Source organism: Danaus plexippus (assembly GCF_018135715.1).
Source record: "Danaus plexippus chromosome 22 unlocalized genomic scaffold, MEX_DaPlex mxdp_27, whole genome shotgun sequence".
NCBI lineage: Eukaryota > Metazoa > Arthropoda > Insecta > Lepidoptera > Nymphalidae > Danaus > Danaus plexippus.
The window spans coordinates 2,420,712-2,443,662 of record NW_026869855.1 but is presented as its reverse complement, the minus strand read 5'-3'; the positions used below and the strand labels follow the sequence as shown (position 1 = coordinate 2,443,662).

Below are 22,951 nucleotides of genomic sequence, written 5' to 3'. Positions count from 1 at the left end.
AGGTGTTTGTATTTTAATATAGTATATCTGTTAAATAAAATGGCGCCGGACGCAGCATTTTCAAACATAAGTGACAAGAATGAATTCACTAAATTCGCAAAGTTTCTAGCTTACAAAGGAGTTCAGGTTATAGTGGAGTCTAGGAAGGGTGTCAAAATAGAACCGAATAGTAAACCACATACTTCAGACACTGATTGGTTTAATTTACAAATACCGGATTCACCGGAAGTCAATCAAGCTACCAAAAACGCTCTACCCTCAGACAGAATATTAGAGACCATAAGATGTCAACTACACGTAGAAATATCCGTGCAAACGGAAGACGGGGATGAAATGGTGCTGGAACTGTGGACCCTCAAGCTGGACGACGCTCAGTTTGATACGTCTCTAAAGGCTATGAACACGGTCTACTTCAGGATGGGGATCCTTTTGAAGTCACTCATAACAATCACGAGAATAACACCAGCGTATCACTTATCAAGGAAACAAAGAACCGAATCCTTCACGATATTCTACAGGGTATACAACGGTGAGCCAAAACTGAAGACGCTGGGCGATTCGGTAAAGAATATACAGGCGGGTATATTGAAGACTCCTTTGGGCGGTTTGTGTTTCACCGTCTCATACCGAACGAACTTCTCCATATCACCGAATCAGTCCAAGACAGATAAAGCGCTGTTGCTCAAAAGCGATCATTTCGAGCTGAGCCCCAAACACGTTATATTCGAGTCAAAGAAAAAGAAGGAGAAAGAACCAAGGTCCTCGTCTCCTATAGACCTGAGTAAACCATTACGGCTGGCAGCCTTTGTAGACGAGGTCGCAATCAGGGAGGTCATAAAGGAATTCCTAGAGAAATTACCTCTACCAGCGTGCAGAATGACCCAAACTAAGGCACCCGAAGAAAAAACGAATGACAGCAAGAGCACTCAAAACCTGGACACAGTATCCGAGAGTCCGATATCAGTTGAGATGCCACCGAAGAAGTTTTCAGGATTCCGCAACGAGAACGAACCTCCGCTGAAACTACTCCATTTTCCATTCGCCGATGATCATCCAATACGTGAATTGGCTGAATTCTACAAGGACTTCTTCAACGCACCGCATTTAAAGCTGTCTGATGAACATAAGGCGTGCACTGAGAGCAAAGAACTCGAAATGAGCACCGACGACCTGTCCAAAGACCTTTTACTCCACGAAAATTCTGTCAGAGAGTTCGACGAATTGCTAGCGGACATGTGCCGTTCCGCCGAGTGGAGCGCTAATTAAGGGTTATGGGTATCCGAACGGTTATGGAAGACTGAAATGATAGATTCTTTAATAAATATATGATATAGAATTTTTCATTTATTTATATATTAATCTTTATTCCAATTTTAAGTTAGTTTTAATATTTCCAACAATGACATCTTTGAATTCGATTTGAACACCTTGATATCTCACGATAGCGTTACATAACTCGAATGTTATCTATAAATCGAATATTAAAATTATAAGACAATAATCGATGTATCGATTATAAAGTCATGTTTCTATTGAATGTTTGGAAATGTTGCCTTTTTTATTGTATATAAATTTTAGAATACCTTTGTGTATAATTAGTTCCTATATTATTTTGCCAACGTTTTAATATAATTATCATGTGTTATATAATTTTTCCACGATTTGTCTCAAGGGGAAATACGTATTAAACAAATAAAAGTAATAACTTTCATTCCATGCGCTCTCAAATTAATCGGTTTATGTGATATAATATTTTTTACCTTACTTTCATTAAGACAAATGTTATGTTGAAATTTTCGACGTAATTTCATAGTTATATCCTATATTGTTCTTAGATAAAAATCTTGAAACTGATTGGAAGTGTTTTATTTATAACCTTCGGAGTTTTGATTTACAATAAGAAGTAAACTTTAAGGTTTTGAATGAAAGATTATGATTGAAAACCTTTCTTCATTAAAGATAGTAGGACCTATAATCTAAAAATAAGGACTATTTCGACCATATCGCCCACATAATATTAAAATGACAATAAAATATATATTTGAGGTGTATTTTTTAAATCTGCTAATTTTATAAGTATATATATATATATATAATGTATTTTTTAATACATAGAAAAACAAACCTCATAGATAAAGGACATAACCCTTCCGTCTCTATACGAGCAACAAAATAAATCAGTAAACGAATAAAATTTTACTTTATTATCTACCTCAACATATCTTTTGGTATCCTTATTTAAAGACCTAATCTAAAAAGAAGAATTAGAAAGATTAAACTATAAAGAAAGAAGAATTGGAAATTGCCCAAAGGACCATTGCAAGGACAATAAAAATCCTTTAAAATAAAGTATTGTTTGAAAAGTCAATACTGGAACAATAAGCATCTATTTTCGTTACTCATATTGCATAAGACACTATAATAAGAAAAAAATATTCGATCCCAGACAGTATTATATATTAAAAGAAATTTTCCGAAGAGGGCCTTACTTTGATTATGAGATTTTAAACTATTTGTTGTCCTAAAAAGCAAAGAATTGTAATAGCAATGACAAAATGAATATTTCCCTGTTAGATTTCCTACTTGCAAGACTTCTTATTTCAACTAGGACAAGACCTATAGTTATTCCTTTCAACGATGTACACAATATTTGATAAATAATTAGTAATAATTATTTTTTAAATACTTTTGGAAGCGGATAAAAATCAGAATTTTCATACGTGCATGCTATCGCCAAAAACATTTAACTATGATAATACAAAGTCAGAACACGCAAATTTTAAACAAAGAAAGAAAGAATTAAGTTTGTTTTTTTAAGTTTAAGTTGTTCGTAATTGTTAGAAGTAGTTTTGTCGTTTTCTTTTAATTCTCAATCAAAAGAAAACGATAAAACTACGATTGCTTGTAAAATGATTTTTAAAAATCGAATTTTGTGTTATGGAGATGATTAAATCGATTTTTTTGGATTGCAAAGATATCTGTGTAACGGATACTCTTGAAAATTCTTGACATCTGTCAAAACCACAAAACAAGAAAGTAGGTAAAGCTTGACGCTTGACAGTTTTATGTTTTCGTTTTCATTTTAGTATTGGCGTTGAAATCTAGCTTCTAATAGTTTTAAGTTACTATCAAACTTAAGTACGGAATATTCCTATAATAGTCAAGAACAATGAGCCAATAGAAGATGTAAAGTACAGATGCTTATAAAGGAAACAAAAGCAAAACAAACTTGGTAGTTTTAAAACATCTAACCTGGGAAACAAGAAAAAATGTTTTCTATTTGTCGTCAAACTCACCCTGCTACGGGTATTGAGCACGCGATTAGCTGCTGTTTCTTTAATAATGATGAAGTATGCCTGATTACTGCTGGTGCTAATATAATAAAGGTTTTCAGGCTTTTGCCTGAGGGCCACGCGAAAGAGGTTAATGCCGGTATGTTAATTCATGTTTACCTAATTTGTATAATAAGATACACTAAAAAAAAAAAATATGTCATCACTCAAATAAAATAATATTTTTCATGTCAAAAGTGTTCAGTATGTTGTTATATATCTCAGTTATGAAGGACACTATTACTGAATCTACTTCCAATAATAGTATGAATTAAATTTTTCAGCTGGTCAACCGATTCCACCTAAAATGAAACTAGAATGTCTAGCCTCATACACTCTCTGGGGCAATGTGATGTCAATAGCATCAGTGAAATGTCCAAGTGCTGGTCGTGACTTACTGCTGGTGTCATTCAAGGAGGCAAAGTTATCTGTAGTGCAATATGATCCGCAAGTTAATAATCTCATTACACTTAGTATGCATTACTTTGAAGAAGATGATATGAAGGTATTGATTTTGATGTAGAATTTATTCAATATTCTCAATGCTTATTTCTTCAGTCAGTTTATTATGTAATGGAGTTATTAAAAGTAAAATATAATTATAGCTCTTAACCACTTCATCTCTATGACTTTTAAAAATGTTTTCAAGATAAATTAAAATTTAGTAAGTTAAAGTAAAGTCTGAGATATGTGAGTTCATATAAAATACAACTATTATGACACATTTTTGAAATTTAAATAATTTTTAAATAAATTAATCATATGTTATTCTCATCCCTTACCTGCATCATGGGAGAGTTTCATCGAATTATGTTCAGTTTATGTTATGTGGAAGAGTAACAAACATACATACATGCATATATTGTCACAAACTTTAACATTTATAGTATTATTAGTACACACTTATGGTTATGCCTTTCCAGGGTGGATGGACGACTCATCCCCACATACCCTGGATACGAGTGGACCCAGAATTCAGATGTGCCGTAATGTTATTGTATGGAAGGAAATTAGCGGTGTTGCCGTTCAGGAAAGATATAACCTCAGAAGAGGGTGACCCTTTGGAGGCTAAGCCATTAGATTGTAAGAAAAATGTAAGCAAATTAATTATATATTATAATGATATCTGTCTTTCGCGAGCTTTCATTTAAGTAAAACTAATATTTTTGGATGTACTATCGCTATTTTATATTATTTTCAATTACATACTCCTTACGTTTTGGTGAGACGAGATGAAAATCTTTTCATCGTGTGACCACTGTTGCTGCAAAGCATGCGAAACGTCCGGAGTATGTAATTTAAACTAAAAATACTAGTACTACATCTGAGAATATTAGTTTTATTTATAGTAAATAACCTTCATGCAAATAAGTTACCCATAAAAAGAAGTCTTGACCAGATTTTATTTCGTGTCTGTTTGTTGATTAAGTAATGGTTTAAAGTTTGTTTAAAATAAATATATATATATAAATTTATTGCGTTTAAATAAACGGTATATTTAATTATTGATAAATATAAAATTTGTTGTAGACATGAAAGCTTCATTTATACATTTAAAAATCATTAGTAATTTTGAAAAAGTGGCTTTAAATATTGAAAAATTCACTTGTATACACTTAATGGCTTAAATCTTTTTATTTTCATTAAAAAATTTGGTAAATTTATCTTAATTTTACAATAGACTTATATTGTATATCTTTATATTAAACTAGTTTTTGCGTGTGATTTTGTCGGCGTTAATTTCGAAATAGGCATCTGAAAAATTAATAATGTTTTTTAAAACGATGCACTTGGAAGCCAACTGTCATAGGTAGTTTGTGTCATATACAAGAAAAGTATTATGCTGTTTATCCAGGGAGCTAAACGGAATACCGGGATAAATTATAACTTGTGTCTCATTCTAATGTCCAAGCTGCATAACTGTAAAATTTAATCAAAATCCGTTTAGTAGTTTCTGCGTGAATGAGCAACAAACATACACATACCCACACATTCTTCCAAACTTCGCATTTATAATATTAGATACGTATTCAATAGAAAAGACACTATGATGGAAATTAAGTGTTTCGGATAGGGTTGCTGTAAAATGAGTAGGTCAGTAAAATGTTGTAAAGTAAGCAAGTAAAAATCGGGATTATGTAAATATAAAATAATTAAAAAAGCAAAGCATCCAAAAAACTTAGTTTCATATAAATATGTACAATATTGTTCATGTGATTATTTTTATTTGTCATTTTTTTTATTATTACTTACAAGTTTTTTTTTCTACATTTCTTGTTTGAAGACATCTTATTTTTAATTGAATAATTTGTCAAACCTTTCACAACTTGACAAGGAAATTCTTTTTATAACCAAAAACCTATTTACTATCAATAGAATGCGTTAGTTTAAGAAATATCTCTATATTTTGTTAGTTAAGGATTATTATTGCGTCTTTATATATATATATTTTCTATAAAGTAAATATTTGCGTAGCCCCTTACATATATATTTTTTTTATATATTTAGTGTGATATTTTATTATAATTTTTGATTAATTTCTAATATTTTTTTCCAGCAACCAATACAAACCATATCCAGAGCACCAACGCTAGCATCTTATGTGATAATATTGAAAGAACTCGATGAAAAGATAGACAATATATTGGACATACAGTTTCTCTATGGTTACTATGAACCGACATTGTTGTTACTGTACGAGCCGGTTAGGACATTTGCTGGGTGAGGGTTAAATTTAACCGAAATTATATATAGTATTAACTAAATTACTAAAAGGTGGTATGTCAAAGCAATGTTACATAATTTTCACGAACCGTGTACAAAAAGTACAGATTATAAAATATATAAATAATATAATAATAAAAATAATGTGGTGGCCTGGAGGTTAAAGGCCCGCCTCTCGCACGTGAGGGCGCGGGTTCGAAACCTGGCAAGTACCAATGTGATCTTTTCCGAGTCATATGTACTTTCTAAGAGTATTTAGACACCACTGAAAGACAGACGGTGAATGAAAACTTTTTGAGGAAACCTGGTCTTATAATTTCAAATTATAAGATTGAAATCGCCAACCCGTCTTGAACAAGCGTGGTGATTAATGCTCTAACCTTCTCCATCTGAGAAGCGGCCTTTGCTCAGCAGCGGGCTCCGATAGGCTGATGATGATGATGAAAAAAACATTTTATATATATTTAAATGAATACTCGCGAAAATCTTAGATCTCATTATTTTATATATATGTTTATAATTTGTATATAACAATGAAGAAAACATGTATTATTTGTTAAATTTTATGTTATATTTAAATTTGAATTGACTTTGGCATTATGACAATATATTTACTTTATAATCTGTGATTTATCTGTTTATGTTTAAAAATATTAAATACATTGTTTCTAGACGTACGGCCGTTCGTAACGATACCTGTGCAATGGCTGGTGTTAGTCTCAATATGAGCGCCAGAGTACATCCTGTTATATGGTCTATAGGAGGATTGCCGTTTGACTGTATACAGGCTGTTCCGATTCAGAAACCATTAGGTAAATGTGTCACATTTATGAACCACCTGTATATAACAATTAAATAATACTTTTTCATACAAATTAATTTACAATCATCAATATTATTGTGATCTTTTGTTTTTCAGGCGGTTGTTTAATAATGGCTGTGAATTCTTTGATATATTTGAATCAATCTGTGCCGCCATACGGGGTCTCTCTAAACAGTATTGCTACACATACCACTAATTTTCCTCTACGTAAGTATTATTTATAGTATAGACATATATAGTAACAAAATCATAAAAAAAATATAATTCTTTTATGAAGCCAGTAGTTTTAAATAACAAATAAAACCTTAACTAGAACAAAATAATAATTATCTCAAATCAAAACACGTTTAATAATTTAAATTCAATTTACTAGGACACAAATCGCATCGGCACATATTTTCCCGCGTAAAAGTGAACAAAACAAATGTCATAGCTTTAACGTCACTTCGTTTGCGTTCGGGAATTTAAAGGTTCGGTTTAAATTAAATAAATGTGTGGTCCCTAAATATATATATAAATTTCCAGGTATTCAAGAAGGCGTCTGTATAACGCTGGACGGCGCTAGAGTGGTAGCTCTAGGTGATACTCGATTGTCGCTCGCCCTCAAGGGTGGTCAACTGTACGTGTTGACCTTACTATCGGACTCCGTGAGGAGTGTACGGAGCTTTCACCTGGACCGCGCCGCAGCGTCTGTGTTGACGTCCTGTGTGAGTTTATTGATAACTTATCAGCGAATTTAGATTAATACTAAAATAGTTTACAGTTCAGTCGAGCATGATTAAAGTGAAATACAGTCTACAGTTCAGTTGCGCATGATTAAACTGAAATAAAGTCTACAGATCAGTTGAGCATGATTAAACTGAAATACAGTCTACAGTTCAGTTGAGCATGATTAAACTGAAACACAGTCTTCAGTTCAGTTGAGCATGATTAAAGTGAAATACAGTCTACAGTTCAGTTGCGCATGATTAAACTGAAATAAAGTCTACAGATCAGTTGAGCATGATTAAACTGAAATACAGTCTACAGTTCAGTTGAGCATGATTAAACTGAAACACAGTCTTCAGTTCAGTTGAGCATGATGGAACTGAAAAACAAGTTTCAGTTCAGTTCAGCAATGTAAATAAGGAAAACAGTTTACAGTTTTATTATGTGTTAAGATTTCAGTTTGAATACAAACTAGTGGTAAGAGTATAAACGCAGGAACAATGTTAGCTTTATATTGTTTAATTGTAAATTATTTTTATGCGAATTTAGTGTTATTCGTTCATTTTCTGAGGACTTTTTATTTTTCAATAACAAAATGATTTTTTTTTCTATAAATTAAACAAAACTTTTATATATTATCGTTCCAGATGTGTGTGATCGAAGAAGATTTTCTATTTCTTGGATCGAGACTTGGAAATTCTTTGCTATTGAGAGTGACCGAGAGGGAAAATAGAATGTTGTTCTCCGTGGACAAGCCTTTAGAAGCTACGGTCGACCTTACGCTGTCCGAAACCGGTTTGTGTTTACTTGTATGTTATTAATATTGATCTTATTGTTCCGGGAAGAGATTTATTATATCGCTATCTTGAGCCTTTTTTATTATATCATAAATAGAAAGAAATCGATTCGAACTTGCGACCCATTAATAGCGCGTTACAGTTGCTTCACCAGCTAAGCCATTAAGCATCAATTTTGCACCGACCCGAGATTATGAAAGTACACAAATTATCTTTGGAGGTGATTCCAAAAATATGTCCGCCATTTTGTTATAAAATAGTTAATATATGCATCCGGTCTGCCCGTGATCACGGCTGATGGAAAGTAACCGAAACGTCGGGAGTACGTAGTTTATTTACAAAAATAAAGCACGCCTAGTATATCCGAATAATGTTAGTTTCTGTAATAATGTGTATCAAAATATGTAATTAGCGAATGGTAGCGCCATCTCTTATCATTTTGTAGAAACTGTGTGTTGGTCTATGACAAAAAAAAAAAAAAGAAGTTAGTCTGTTGCGAATAACGTGTTTCACTATAGTTTCATTTAAATGTTAGTGAATATATGATATAATGTTTACAGATAAAGATAAAGAACCATTGCCGAAGGAACCCCAAAAAGAAATGTTAGATCCGCAAGCGAAGAAGCGTCGTTTGGACACCATAAGCGACTGTGTCGCCACCAATGTGGTGGAAATATCGGACAAGGACGAGCTGGAGGTGTACGGTTCTGACATACGGACCTCCACCCAGCTCACCAGCTATGTGTTCGAGGTCAGTATATATATATATGTGTATGAACAAAACGCTTCGCATATATGTTAAATCACTGTACAGTTGTTATTCGTCATAATATATGGTGCTCTAAGAGAATGTCGATGAATAATGATTGTATAAATAATAGTTTAGAACGACGGTGTCATTATAAATTTTCTTTTTCCATATTTTTTGTGAGAGCACCATAACGAATAAAACGTATTTTCGTATTTTATTATTTTAAAAAACTAAAATATTACAAAATATTAGTTTCATTTAAATGAATACTCGCGATAGTCTTAGATGTCATTACGTACTTTTGTATTGAAAGGTATGCGATTCCCTGTTGAACATATGTCCTATCGGCGACGTGTCCATGGGGGAGCTCCAGTTGGTGTCCGAGGAGGGAGCGGGGAGGAGGTCGAGGCCGGCCCTCGAAATGGTCGCGTGCAGCGGACGAGGGAAGAACGGAGCTTTGGCTGTGTTACAACGGTCGCTCACACCGCAGCTACTCACTGCCTTCGATCTACCAGGTCAGAACACCATCAGATAGAGCTTCTGCGAGGGTGGTACGTCCCCTTGTTCGAGTAGTAGTCCCCTTGTAGTAATTTGACCTTAGCTAGGTCCTATCACCTATATAATATCTCTCTCTCTCTCTCTCTAGATATATATATAATTTTAAAATTATGTAATAAGGCCTTTTCTAATTCTATAGTAAAAAGATATTAATCGTATATTTTAAAAACGTCTTTCATACTATTTGCGTCTCCAACTACCCTATATATATATATGTGTGTGTGTGTATTTTGTTTCAGGCTGTATAGATATGTGGACTGTGATCGGAGAGGCGACGGAAGTCAATAGAGAAGCCCACAAAGATATGGAAGGCAGCCATGCTTACTTGATACTGACACAGGAAGACTCGAGTATGGTGAGTAGAGAAAATATATTCGACTTAACCAGACGTCGAGAACGTTAAAATGATTATTAAGAGTTAAACACTCGAACAGATATATAATTTTATATTTCGAATACATTGTTTTATATATATATATACATATATATATAAAACAACAATTACATTAATTACAATTTCCTTAATAAAATCTTTTTAAATTCCACTTTCATAATTTCGCTCAATTATCTTAAAAACTTAAATGTTCGCTTCATATATTTATATGTCGATTTTTTTTTGGTCAGAAAATATTACTTTAAATGCAGTAATTTTGAAGAGCACATTTTTTAACTCTATATTATTGAAAATATTTGTTAAAAATGTTCCAACAGTAATAGTATTATATATAACGTATGATACATAATACGAAAATTACCCAGGAAACCGTATTACAAACTACCCTCATGATTTATCAAACAATAAAAACTCTTTTATTTAAATAAAAGTAATATTTTTTTATTATATACTCGAGGACGTTTCGCTTACTTTGCAGCAACGAGATAAAAATGTCTTGTAAAACGTGTAGTAATCTGATAATATTAGTTGTATTTAAATTAAAATTTAGTCTTAGATCTCGTTGACTCTATTATTATTTGTTTTTTTTTTTATTAATTTTTTTTTATTAATATACGCAGATTCTTCAAACCGGCCAGGAAATAAACGAAGTGGATAATTCTGGTTTCATGACGAGCGCCCCCACGGTGTTCGCGGGTAACTTAGGGAACAACAGGTTCATGGTCCAAGTTACCACAACAGCTATAAGACTTGTGAGAAGTGAGTGTTACAAGTGGCGCCATCTGTGCCGTGCTAATTATAATATACTATAATCCTTAGAATTATTTTCATGACCGATTATAATTAATCATAATACTGAACCATTGTTATTTTGTAAGCAACATTTGAGTATGGACTTGTACTTGAAAACTATAACTGGCTTCAGCCATATTGTAGGATATTATTGTAAGCAACGCTGAATATTAAAAATCGAATCTGAAACTGTGCCTCAAACAAGTGATTTTTAAAATGTATAAATATATCAATATAATATTATAAATATAACCATTTCAGTTGGTACGAATAATTAAAATCGTTTTGTCTGTTTGTAATAAGCACATGGTATAAATACGGTTACACTAAATGTCCTGTCTGTCTGTCTGTTCCGCCTAATGTCTGACATAGATTGCGGTTTTTGATAGGACTTTACCTGGCAGATAACTGATATAACAAACAAAACTTTTGGCTGTTCCTGGATTAAGATTTTTATTCATTTTTATTAACATATGTGATAGGTAAGAGGGGGACTTTTGTATATTTTTCTCGTTTTTTGGACATGGGTCCGTGTTCCGACCTCATAAATTGAAATTGGTGGTCCGATAAAAAAAAAATTGACAAAATCCATCCCAGATAACAAGGCTATAAAACAAAATAAATCTCAATTTGATCGGACATTCGGCTGCTAAGATCATCTCAATGGATGAATGACCTGAGGCGCCAGTATAGCGAGTCGCTCAAAAAAAAAACACTGTTCCTATCGGACAAATAGTTTACTCAGCTATTTCATAATACCAATATATGTTTACTATATAATTCAATAGCATACAAGATTCACATCACATCACATCACACATTATTCCAACACTTGCATTCGTAATAATTATTTTGAACGGCGTCTCCGTCCACCAGATGGCGTGTTGGTTCAGTCTATCACGTTAGAGTGGACGGCCCGCAGCGCGTGCACCGCCGACCCCTACCTGTGTGTGGTGTCCACTTGCGGCCGGGCGCTGGTGCTCGCGCTCAGGGAGCTGCGGGCCAGGGACGCCACGGTTGGTACACCACACGTGGCATATGTATGATTGTGTGAATGTTTGAAAATGTCATTTGTATAGTGTTGTGTGTTATATACTTGCTCAGTATTGTTCAATAATATGTCAAGTACAATGTAGTTAGATCATCATACTACATTAGGTTCCGTCATTCAGTCTTGCTGCTTAGAATAATACATATTACGAAATTTATATCCAAGTTTTATTGAACTACATATAGGGATTTAATATATTTTCACGGGTATATAGTGGGTTTGTCTTTGAATTTATACATGTATATACATGTATATATATATATATTAAAGATATATATATATCAATTAATATATATCAAATATATATCAATTAATATATATCAATTAATATATTAAAGAATATAACAGTATAGGTTTATCTGTTTCATGTATGTAGTGCAATTTCTTAATGTTTGTTTTACAAGTACATAGTACGTATATCGAGTACAGAGGTAGGGGTATATGTAAATGTGTGTGTTAGATGACTATGTATATTAGTATGCTTGTGTGTGTGGTCTGTGAAGGACTTTTGTTTGGTGGTGGGGATATCTACGTAGTGTGTGTGTGTGTGTGTGTGTTAAAAGATTTGAACAACAATTGAAGGGAAACTTCTAATGTGACTTCCAACAGGGTTGCGTTTAACGTTTGGAGAAGGGGATAGAAAGAGACGGAGCGATAGTAAGGGTGGGTCAATAGTGAATGTAAGCAATGCTTATAAAGTTGGTCTTGAACAAACAATACGAGTCAACTAAAAATTGATTTCTACCCCTACCTAATGTCATTTCGACATTACGAAGTTTCCCTTCACATGTATATAATGTTTCATTTATTACAGTCAGCTCGGCTCGCGCCAACGAGACAGGCGGTGCCTCACAGACCGGCCTTACTGAAAGCCGTTCCTTACAGAGATCTCAGTGGGTTATTCACCAGCACAGACGACAACATACAGGTGAAATATATTATAACACAAAATTTATTTATGTAAATAATATTTTTTTAATATGTCCGTATATACTTTAGACTGTATTACAGATTATTTTTTGTATTATCTGTGATAAAAAAAATTGCTAACCAGTTTAGATTGTATCGATTATTGTTGATATTTTCCAGGTCAAAGGTGAGTTCACGGGTAAAATGAAAGAGAAAAATATCAAGGCTGAAGGTTTCAAGGCGGACACAGTGTATGAATTGAACGATGAAGATGAGTTACTGTATGGAGGAGATCAGACGCCAGCGTCCATGGCTAGTGTGAGTGATTCAGCTCTATATACTATATATAGATATATATAGAAACTAGTATATATATATATACTAGTTTCTGAGCATAATTTTTTGAGACATATCATTTGGACCGGTGTCATATTTAATTATATGTAAACTATTTATGCAGTTAATGTTTTTTTTTTAATTAGTTAGATTTTTAAAGGTGAAATTATATATATGAATGTAGAGTATATATGTCTTGTCCAAAATCTAATAGCTAAACTAGAGTAATATATAAGAGTTGCTGAATTTATGCGATTTTTGTCATTAAAATACATTTATTTTGAATGTTTGCTAAATATAATAGTATTTGTATAAGTAATATATATTTAAATACAATTTTTCCAGTCTATATCCGACACGGCTGAACCGATTTCGATGCAACTTTCAATGGCTGGCACTTTAAGAAATTTATACTAACTGAAATTATAAAAAATAAAATACTTATCTCTAGCAGTTGAAGTCTTGAAAGCTGGTGGTTCATGAATATATATGAAATTAAATCTAATATATATATAAATTTCCAACAGATAATGTTAGCCGAGCAGTCTCACACTATGGGAGTTCCCCGGCGCGTGAGTCGCTGGTGGCGCCGCCTATTGGCGGATGTTAGGGTTACGTATTGGTTGTTCGTGGTGCGAGATAACGGCAACCTCGAGATATATTCGCTACCGGAAATGAAACTAAGCTTCCTCGTTAGGGATGTCTGTGCTGGTGAAAGGGTAGGTGGCATTCTCATATACATACATAGGAATTTCGTTCCAATTTTAAAAAGCAAATAACAATATGACATTTGACAATTTGACAATGAGATTTTACAATAAAATAAATTACTTACAGATTAATATGCTTAAATAAGCATTAACATTAATTGCTAACACAATATTAACACTTAAAATACTTTTTTTTGAGAATTTCTTTACTATATATATATAATTTCATATTTTACATACTTTTATTGTTATGAATATTTATTATCCCATATAGAGAATTTTTATATATTAAATAATTATTAATTTACACAGTGTGTACACAGACTTAGGATTTTTATTTCAGGTTGACGTGATCAGTGATGATTCTAACATCGCACGTAGCATCTTTGATAATTTTCAATCGAAATATTATGTATTATTTTCAATGAGAACGATTATTAGGGAATTTTATAAAGGTGATGACATTTATGCTTAAATTTTTTTTTGTCGGTCCATGTTTGAACTATATTTAATTAAATTTGTATAACATTCATATAAAATACAGTATTATAAACAGTTCATAGAGCTAAACTGATAGCAATTTAAAAAAAAAATATGTTATCAAAACCTAAAACGAACCCACGACTATTACTGTCCATCTCAACCTCCTTGCTAATTGAACTATCGCGTCCTTGTAGGAGAGTTATTTGCTAATTTTGTTTCCTATAGTGTCACGTTATATTATGTTAATGCCCTGTATATTTTACTTAATAATCCCTATGTATTATACATAGTTACTTATATTTTTATTAATTCACCAGATTTTAGCTGACAGCTTAGAGTCCGTTCCTATACCGAACCAAACGGATGAAGACGAATTCAATACAGGGCATAGTAGTAACGCGGAGAGACTTCAAGAAATCCTAGTCGTCGGCCTGGGACATAAGGGGTCGAGGGTTCTCATGTTGCTGAGGTGTGATGACGACCAGCTGATGATATATCAGGTCTGTAGTAGTATAGAAGTACCAGCAGTAGTATAGTAGAGGGTCCATTGAGATATTCTATAAAAATAATTCTAAACAAATGCTCGTATAAATTAAATAAATCCAGTAATAAAAATGTATATTTCATGTTTATTAGAAAATAAATTATTAAAAATTTAATGATAAATTACAAATTTAATATATCTTTACCGGGCGATTAAAAAAATATTATGAATTAATTGCTCCTGTCATATATTTTAGACTATTCTGAGTAAGCTCTAATTATTTACAAAATATATATTTTTCAGGCCTACAAGTATCCCAGGGGTAACCTTCGGATGCGTTTCTCTCGTATGTCGTTGTCGTTTCCGTTCGGTTATCGTAGCGGCGTCGTGTCGTGTCCGGAGGAAAGCTACGAAGCGTCCACGCTGCGGGAGGGGGTCAGGCAGCTGAGGTATTTTGGTAAGTATGAATATACGGGACTCTATAGCTCGAATGTTAGTATACGTACAGTGTTTTATTTTTAAGCAACGGGTTCGAAACCTGGTATTAAATTTATTGATTGAAGTAGTAATAATTAATGATCTTTGAATATTGTAACTGTTTTTTTGATTCAAGTGGGAATACATTATGTTGATATTGGCAATGTTTATGTCATGATATAAATATACTCCCGAGTGAGTGAGGTGAGTCGCGGCGGCCTGGAGGTTAAAGGCCCGCCTCACACGTGAGGACGCAGGTTCGAAACCTGGCGAGTACCAATGTGATCTTTTCCGAGTCATATGTGCTTTCTAAGAGTATTTAGACACCACTGACAGACGGTGAAGGAAAACATCGTGAGGAAACCTGGTCTTATAATTACAAATTATAAGATTGAAATCGCCACCCCGTCTTGAGCAAGCGTGGTGATTAATGCTCTAACCTTCTCCATGTGAGAAGAGGCCTTTGCTCAGCAGTGCGCTCCGGTAGGCTGGTGATGTTTAATATACTAATTTATTTTCAGGGAACGTCGGCGGTTACAGCGGTGTGTTTGTATGCGGTCGGACCCCTTATATGCTAGTGCTGGGATCTCGAGGCGAACTCCGCATACATCCTTTATCCGACAACGCAGCGACCTTCGCATCATTCAACAACACCAACTGTCCCCAGGGCTTCATGTATTTTAACGACAAGGTGATTGAACCTGTATTATTGATATAATTAAAAATTGGATAACCCTTAAATAAGCTATATTACATACATAGACTATTAACACTTTTTTATTATGATCATAAAATCAACCTATTAAAATCTACCCTCATATGTATTCGTGAATATGTTATAAGTGAATCACCCGCCATTCCTCTTCAGGGTTCGTTGCGTATCTGTGCGCTACCAACGCATCTGTCTTTCGAGGCGTCGTGGGCGGTTAGAAAGGTTCCTTTGCGTGAAACACCCCACTCTGTGACATTCCACCTGGAGTCGAGGACGTACTGCCTGGTGTCGTCGGTGTCCCAGTCGACGCACTCCTATTATAAGTTCAACGGAGAGGATAAAGAGAAATCTAACGAAAACAAAGGCGACAGGTTGGTTTTGTAAGAAAATTTACATCATTTAGATGGCACCATCAATAGATACAACGATACTATAAAGTATCTCTGCTATGAGTATTTGTCTAAGTTCTTGAATTATTTAAATTAATTAAATTATTTACAATATACATCCCACACACTACCATCACTGACACACACACACATCCCATACACCAATCAATCATTATTATCAAACATGATTTATAATATTGATTTTTGTATGATTAATTTACATGCTGCAGGTTTCCATATCCCATGATGGAGCGCTTCTCCATAATGCTGTTCTCACCGGTGTCATGGGAAGTCATACCCAACACGAGGATAGAGTTGGATGAATGGGAACATGTGACGTGTCTGAAGAACGTGTCACTGTCATACGAGGGCACCAGGTCGGTCATCTATATAGTTTTATATAGTTGTGTGATGTGTGTGTGGTTTTATACAGTTGTGTGATTTGTGTTTTATATACAGAGTTGATTCATGTGTGTGTGTGTGTGTGTCTATATACAACAAACTTACCTACACATCAACTTGCTTACTTAAGTTTTTCTCGTCAGATTTTAATAAGATTTTGTGCTAAAGTGACATAGTCTGCATTCATTATAAAGATATTATTGTAGGAGTTTCATAGTAATTAAAAATATTAACCGGAGGCTTTAGTTAGTTTTATATTACATTACAGAAAAATTTAGTTGGTAATTTTTTTAATTTCTTATTTTTTCCAGGTCTGGTCTCCGCGGTTACATCGCGATAGGGACTAATTATAACTACGGAGAGGATATTACTTCTAGAGGGAGGGTAATGAAGATTAATTTTAATTTATATATTTCTTTACCTTTAACTATCTTAATATTTTTTTTTACAAAAATATACTATATTTCACCTTGAATAGTATTTGTTATAAAGTAAATGGTTTAATTCGTATGTGTTTTCCAGATTTTGATTTACGATATAATAGATGTTGTACCCGAACCGGGCCAGCCGTTGACCAAAAATAGGTTTAAAGAAATATACGCGAAGGAACAGAAGGGTCCCGTGACAGCTCTCACACAAGTTTTAGGGTTCCTCATATCGGCTGTGGGTCAGAAGGTATATTTATATTAATATATATATAATAGCAGTAACTTAAATCAGCACACAGATGTATAGACATACCGACGAAAATTGAGAAGTATTTCTCATACATTTTCTGCATATACACAGTGATTACTAATAGTTTTTTTATATCTAAAGATTTCTCTGTACCATCCCAACATAAATATTTCAGTATAGAGTCCTACCGAAAAAAATAAAAAATAATCAAGTATTTTCATTCTTCCCCACAGATATATCTCTGGCAGCTGAAGGACAACGACCTCGTCGGCGTAGCGTTCATTGACACCCAAATTTACGTCCACAGAATGTTGGCTGTTAAGAATCTGATATTGGTAGCTGATGTTTACAAATCAATATCCCTCCTGAGATACCAACACCAACACAGGACACTGTCGCTCGTGTCCAGGGACCTCAGGACGGCTCAGGTGACGTGGTAGCTCAGGCGGTGTAAGCGAGAACCGATGTGTCAGAGGTCGCATTTACGGATACTGGTTATATGCCTATAGATGAATTTTTTAATATATATTTTCTACGTCATTTTTTAATTCGATTATAGAATATAGCTTTGATGTAATTATATATAAAAAAATATTTTATCTGTGGAATATAGAACAATGTGGCCCATGTATGGTAGTATGTACATTTACTATACGTAGAAAATTCTTAACATACTTACATATATTCTCTTCAATACTTATTATTTTTTACTTATCAAGTATATTTTAATAGATTTATCCGTTTGATAATATGAAGAGAATTTAAAATTAAATACGGTCATAAAATTGCGTGATTTAAATTTTGATCAATTGAACTTGTTCGTAACGAAACATATATTTCTTGTTTGTTGTAAGTGATTGATGTATTTTAATTATATTGGGAGAATTTCTTTCTCTTACTCTTACAAATTTACAAAAGGGTAGAAAACATACATATATATATTCTTAGAAACTAGGTAAGAATTGACTTTTAAAAAAATAACATTCGACACAATTCCACCGCTAATTTATTAAATTTACACAAAAATAAAAACAATTCTAAATGAATAACTTTCAACTATCTTGATTTAAACTAATCGTTAAATGAAATCCGAATATAATACAATCGAAAGATTTAAACACACTTCGAAAATCTACTAACGACTAAACTATCACACCAACGCGCGTCACGGACGAGAAAAAAGAGGGCCCCTCATCGCTGACAACTGCTTATATGTCGTTAGCCCCTCTACTACCCTCGCATCTTCCTGCAATATATATATATATATATATATATATATATATATATATAATCAATATGTTTCTTACCTTCAGATATACGACATGCAGTTCATGATAGACAACACGAGTCTGGGCTTCCTCGTGAGTGAGTCGGAGGGTAACTTTGCTATGTACATGCACCAGCCTCAAGCCAGAGAGAGTTATGGAGGTAGGGCATTTAAATATTACCTAGTTAGTGAGTTACTAGCTATATTATTAGCCATATTAATATTTAATTTTCTATACATGCAACACTGGCATTACTACGACGTGGACTTATGATAAAATTTATTTAGGTATATGTATATGTAAAACCTTTTTTTACAACACATGTATGGCTGTATATTTTTTGTCGCTATTATTTTCAGCATTAAATTGATTTAGGCGCTGATATTTTAACTGATAGTGCATAAATCATAGACAATACAAATGATTTGTTAGAAAAATATATGGTTATATATATATATATATGTATATATTTGTTATAATTTAATAAAATTTTTATCGACAGGTCAGCGTTTGATTCGTAAATGTGATTATCATCTGGGACAAAGAGTACACGCCATGTTTCGTCTGGCGGCTAGAGGGGAGAGACAGACACACGTCACTATGTTCAGTTAGTATATTCGTGTTATACGTGAATGTTTGTTGACACGCGCGAAAAATGCTTAACTGGTTTTGATGCAATTATTACTGTTATGTAGTTTAGATATCAGTATAAGGTGACGTCATGATGTGCGTATTGTTGACAGAGGTTCCCAAACTTTAGTCCGCCGCAAAGTTTGGGAATAATTTGTTTGATAAACAGTATAATTTAAAATTAAATTAACTAATTATTGTGAGCCTTATTTGTTTGGTTTTCGCACGCTTAAGGCTAGTAACGCTTACTTTTTGAAATGCTGGTATGTGAGGTTATTTGTCACAGAGTATAGATGTCGCTGATAGTGGGCTAATATAAATATTGTTATAATGTTTTCCTTCCAGCAACCCTCGACGGGGGAGTAGGTTACGTGCTGCCTGTCTCAGAGAAGGTCTACCGAAGGTTATTGATGTTGCAGAACGTCATCAACAACTACTGCTGCCATCTAGCGGGACTCAACCCTAAAGCTTACAGGTCAATGAAATATCGTTATAACTGGCATTGTTCTTTAAGATGTTGTATTAAATCGGAATATACGATAACCAAAGAGGATGTATGAGTCTAGAGACGAAACCTCTCAGCATTCAATGGATGCACCTTGCGGGTGCCGGGTCCAGCGTTGCAGGGAGAGAAACTTCAGCAGTGCCCGGGTCTTGCGACCCAGGTGTAGGTTTAAGGGGCCCCTGTCTAACGCGTTAAACGCCTAATTTAATTCGAAACATCTCGCGTATTCAATTCTCTGTCATAATATTATTAACTTTGTTTATAGGACGTACAAAGTATCGCGTCGCGCCTTGTGTGGTGGAGCTGCGCGAGGAGTGCTCGACGGAGATCTGGTCTCATTGTACACGAGCATGCCACGGACAGAACAACAGGATGTAAGATATATATATATATTCTTAGAAACAACATCAGAATAGACTTTATTCGAAAATAATGTTTGATACAATATCACTATTACTCTTATTAAATTTACACAAACCTAAAAAAATATATATATTAAATTAATAATTTTCAACAGTATCGATTTAAAGTTATCTGAATATAACACAAACGAAAGATTAAAAAAATTTAAATGCACTCCGAAAATCCACTATCCATTATTCTATCACACTAACGAGAAAGAGTCTGCTTATATGTGATTCGCCTCTCGTACTGATGCATTATATATCTGACAGAGCAGTGTTCAGTTTGGCGGCCGATTAACATATCAAAACTCGTATTTTGTTTCAGATCGCGAGAAAAATTGGTACGAAAGTTGAGGAGATTATGTCTGATCTATATGAGATAGACAGACAGACGGCTCATTTCTAGTTGTAATGATAATTGTATATATAAAGCTTGGCCCTCATCGTGCTCTGAGTTTTATTTACCTTTAAATTAAGTTATATATGTAATGTATAATTATATGGATATTTAAATAAAATTTTAACTAGCTAGGAAACAAAATTAAATTTGCGTTTGGTAAACTCTTGTCCAAATAAAATAATACGTCGCTGATAATTTACTAACCGCAAATAAGTTTGTAAACATGAAAAGTGAGTGTTCTGAAATTTTAATAATGTTAAGGGATTTTTCTCCTTATTAATTATTGCCTATTTTTATATAAAAAATACAATATATTGTATTCACTTTAAGGTTAATACTACCAGCGGACGAGTATTTAATTTGTTGAACACATTGTTTCCACTGCCTGTTCCTGAGATATTGGTGAGAAACAGACAAAATATAACCTTTTAGGGTTCCGTGTGTCGCAAAGAACATTACTTGATTAATAATATTAATCTGTCATTCATATAACAGACTGAAAATAATAGGCCGTTAAAATATTCTTTAAAGCATCTTTTCTAACTGCTCATGTTTATTACAAGGGGAAAAGATGTACAAAAATATGTTTTTTAATGAAATTAAAATGTTTAAGTTGATAGCGTTTAACTAAAACATAACCACCTTTTTTATAAATCATCATAATAGCGATCGCGTTCTGCCTTGATTGTTATTAGCCACATTTATATAGAATGATTCACGGAAAACCTTATTCAGTAGTGATATTTTTTTGTTTATTTCCTCATTAAAAATCGTGTATAGGAAAAACGAATTAAATTATTGTAATTTTAAATTTGGATACGTACCAACAGATGGCGCTTATCATGTATTCTTCGATTGAGATAATCGAATCGCTGTTAAGAAATCGAAATGTGAACTAACAAGCAATTTGTATCCGAAAATAGTGTAAAATAAAGACTATTTAGGCTTTCATTCGAAAGTTAGGGTTTATCGTTATGAAAGTTTGTCGCGTCTGTGACGAAAATTTTTCACCAAAATACGCTAAATAGAAAATTGTGAAAAAATTAAAATCCGTGACTTGATTACAGATTTATTTAAAAATATTACCCGCACAAAGGAGAGAGTTCATTGTAAAAAAAAGTGAAGGTCATATAAAGACGTAGATATTATTAGTACTTACTGTTTTTTGAAATTCTTTTTTAGTCGGTAGTTGTATTTTTTTTAAACGATTTTTTAAAACAATTTCTTAATTATCTGTGTCATAATCGTATGTACACTTAAATTAAATTGCTTACATTTACAACTAACATCACACTGAAGCCGAATTTTGCAACAAATTTCCAATGTTAGCAATAAGTTGAAACATACCTACATAAAAAGCAAACAGAGGCGCTCTATAAATATAATAAATTGACACAGAATTTGGTAATGAGGACCCTATGTCATAGGAACAAAAAGCTTAGAATTCATCCACAGACGATTTACAACACGAATCTGTTCGGACGCTTCTTGTAATATTTTATTTTTTAACAGTATACTATTCCTATTTTTTAATTCGGGAAATCTAATCATTCAAATGAGAACATTCAAGAAAATCTGTTTTTCTGATTTACTACGCAGCTTTATTATTTTATTTCAATTTTTCCCTACGTTTCGATCACTTTATAGTTTATAGCCACCGTTATCATAGACAGGCGAGATAAACGTGTCTGAAAATATAAAATAAGAGCAGTTTTGAATAGTAGTTAGCAAAAATCTAAAAAAAAAAGTCTCGCAAAACCTAAACCGCAAAAGATATTTTACATATGTCGAGAGAATTAAATGAACTTAAATTATTTAATATAATAGTTCCACCATTTATAAGCAACTTACACTATATCAGTTTCATAGTTAGCGATCAATTTTAAATATTTCTTATACTGTCTGATAAATCAAGTCTGGTTTTAACGCATTAAATTGCAACTTAAAAACAAAGATTTTTAGCATATATTGTTATTGTGTCTGGCAACTTTATTATTAACAGATAAATTCTGGTCGCTAAAACATTTGATAAAAATGAAAAAAATGCCAATGAAAGTAAATAATATCTATTACTATATGAATAATGTAATTAATTATGATCCATTAAAGGTTCTTTCAGAGCCTTTGCGGAGTCTATGAATCAGATAGAAATGATTTATCTGTTTTCCCAACAGGAAATAGGGAAGGTATCCGGCCTTACCATAAGTTTTCCCACGTCAAACTGCATACGGACA

General features: G+C 33.2%; 2 protein-coding genes across 2 annotated transcripts; both read left to right on the top strand.

Moving 5' to 3' along the window:
* The first annotated feature begins 39 nt into the window (after positions 1–39).
* Positions 40–1,854, top strand: LOC116773491 (autophagy-related protein 13 homolog). Its single transcript, XM_032665950.2, has one exon. It carries the CDS (start codon positions 40–42, stop codon positions 1,264–1,266), a length of 1,227 nt encoding a protein of 408 aa, XP_032521841.1. The 3' UTR covers positions 1,267–1,854.
* A 1,177-nt stretch (positions 1,855–3,031) lies between these two features.
* LOC116773452 (cleavage and polyadenylation specificity factor subunit 1) lies at positions 3,032–20,765 on the top strand. Its single transcript, XM_061528709.1, has 29 exons — positions 3,032–3,432; positions 3,617–3,837; positions 4,256–4,426; positions 5,890–6,053; positions 6,729–6,868; positions 6,976–7,086; positions 7,405–7,586; positions 8,235–8,382; positions 8,945–9,135; positions 9,449–9,650; positions 9,933–10,048; positions 10,708–10,846; positions 11,756–11,895; positions 12,745–12,858; positions 13,020–13,157; positions 13,703–13,894; positions 14,686–14,868; positions 15,156–15,309; positions 15,851–16,020; positions 16,198–16,412; positions 16,661–16,807; positions 17,144–17,216; positions 17,355–17,507; positions 17,744–17,938; positions 18,824–18,938; positions 19,281–19,385; positions 19,754–19,883; positions 20,179–20,287; positions 20,643–20,765. Exons 1-29 carry the CDS (start codon positions 3,270–3,272, stop codon positions 20,721–20,723), a joined length of 4,362 nt encoding a protein of 1,453 aa, XP_061384693.1. The 5' UTR covers positions 3,032–3,269; the 3' UTR covers positions 20,724–20,765.
* Positions 20,766–22,951: the final 2,186 nt, after the last annotated feature.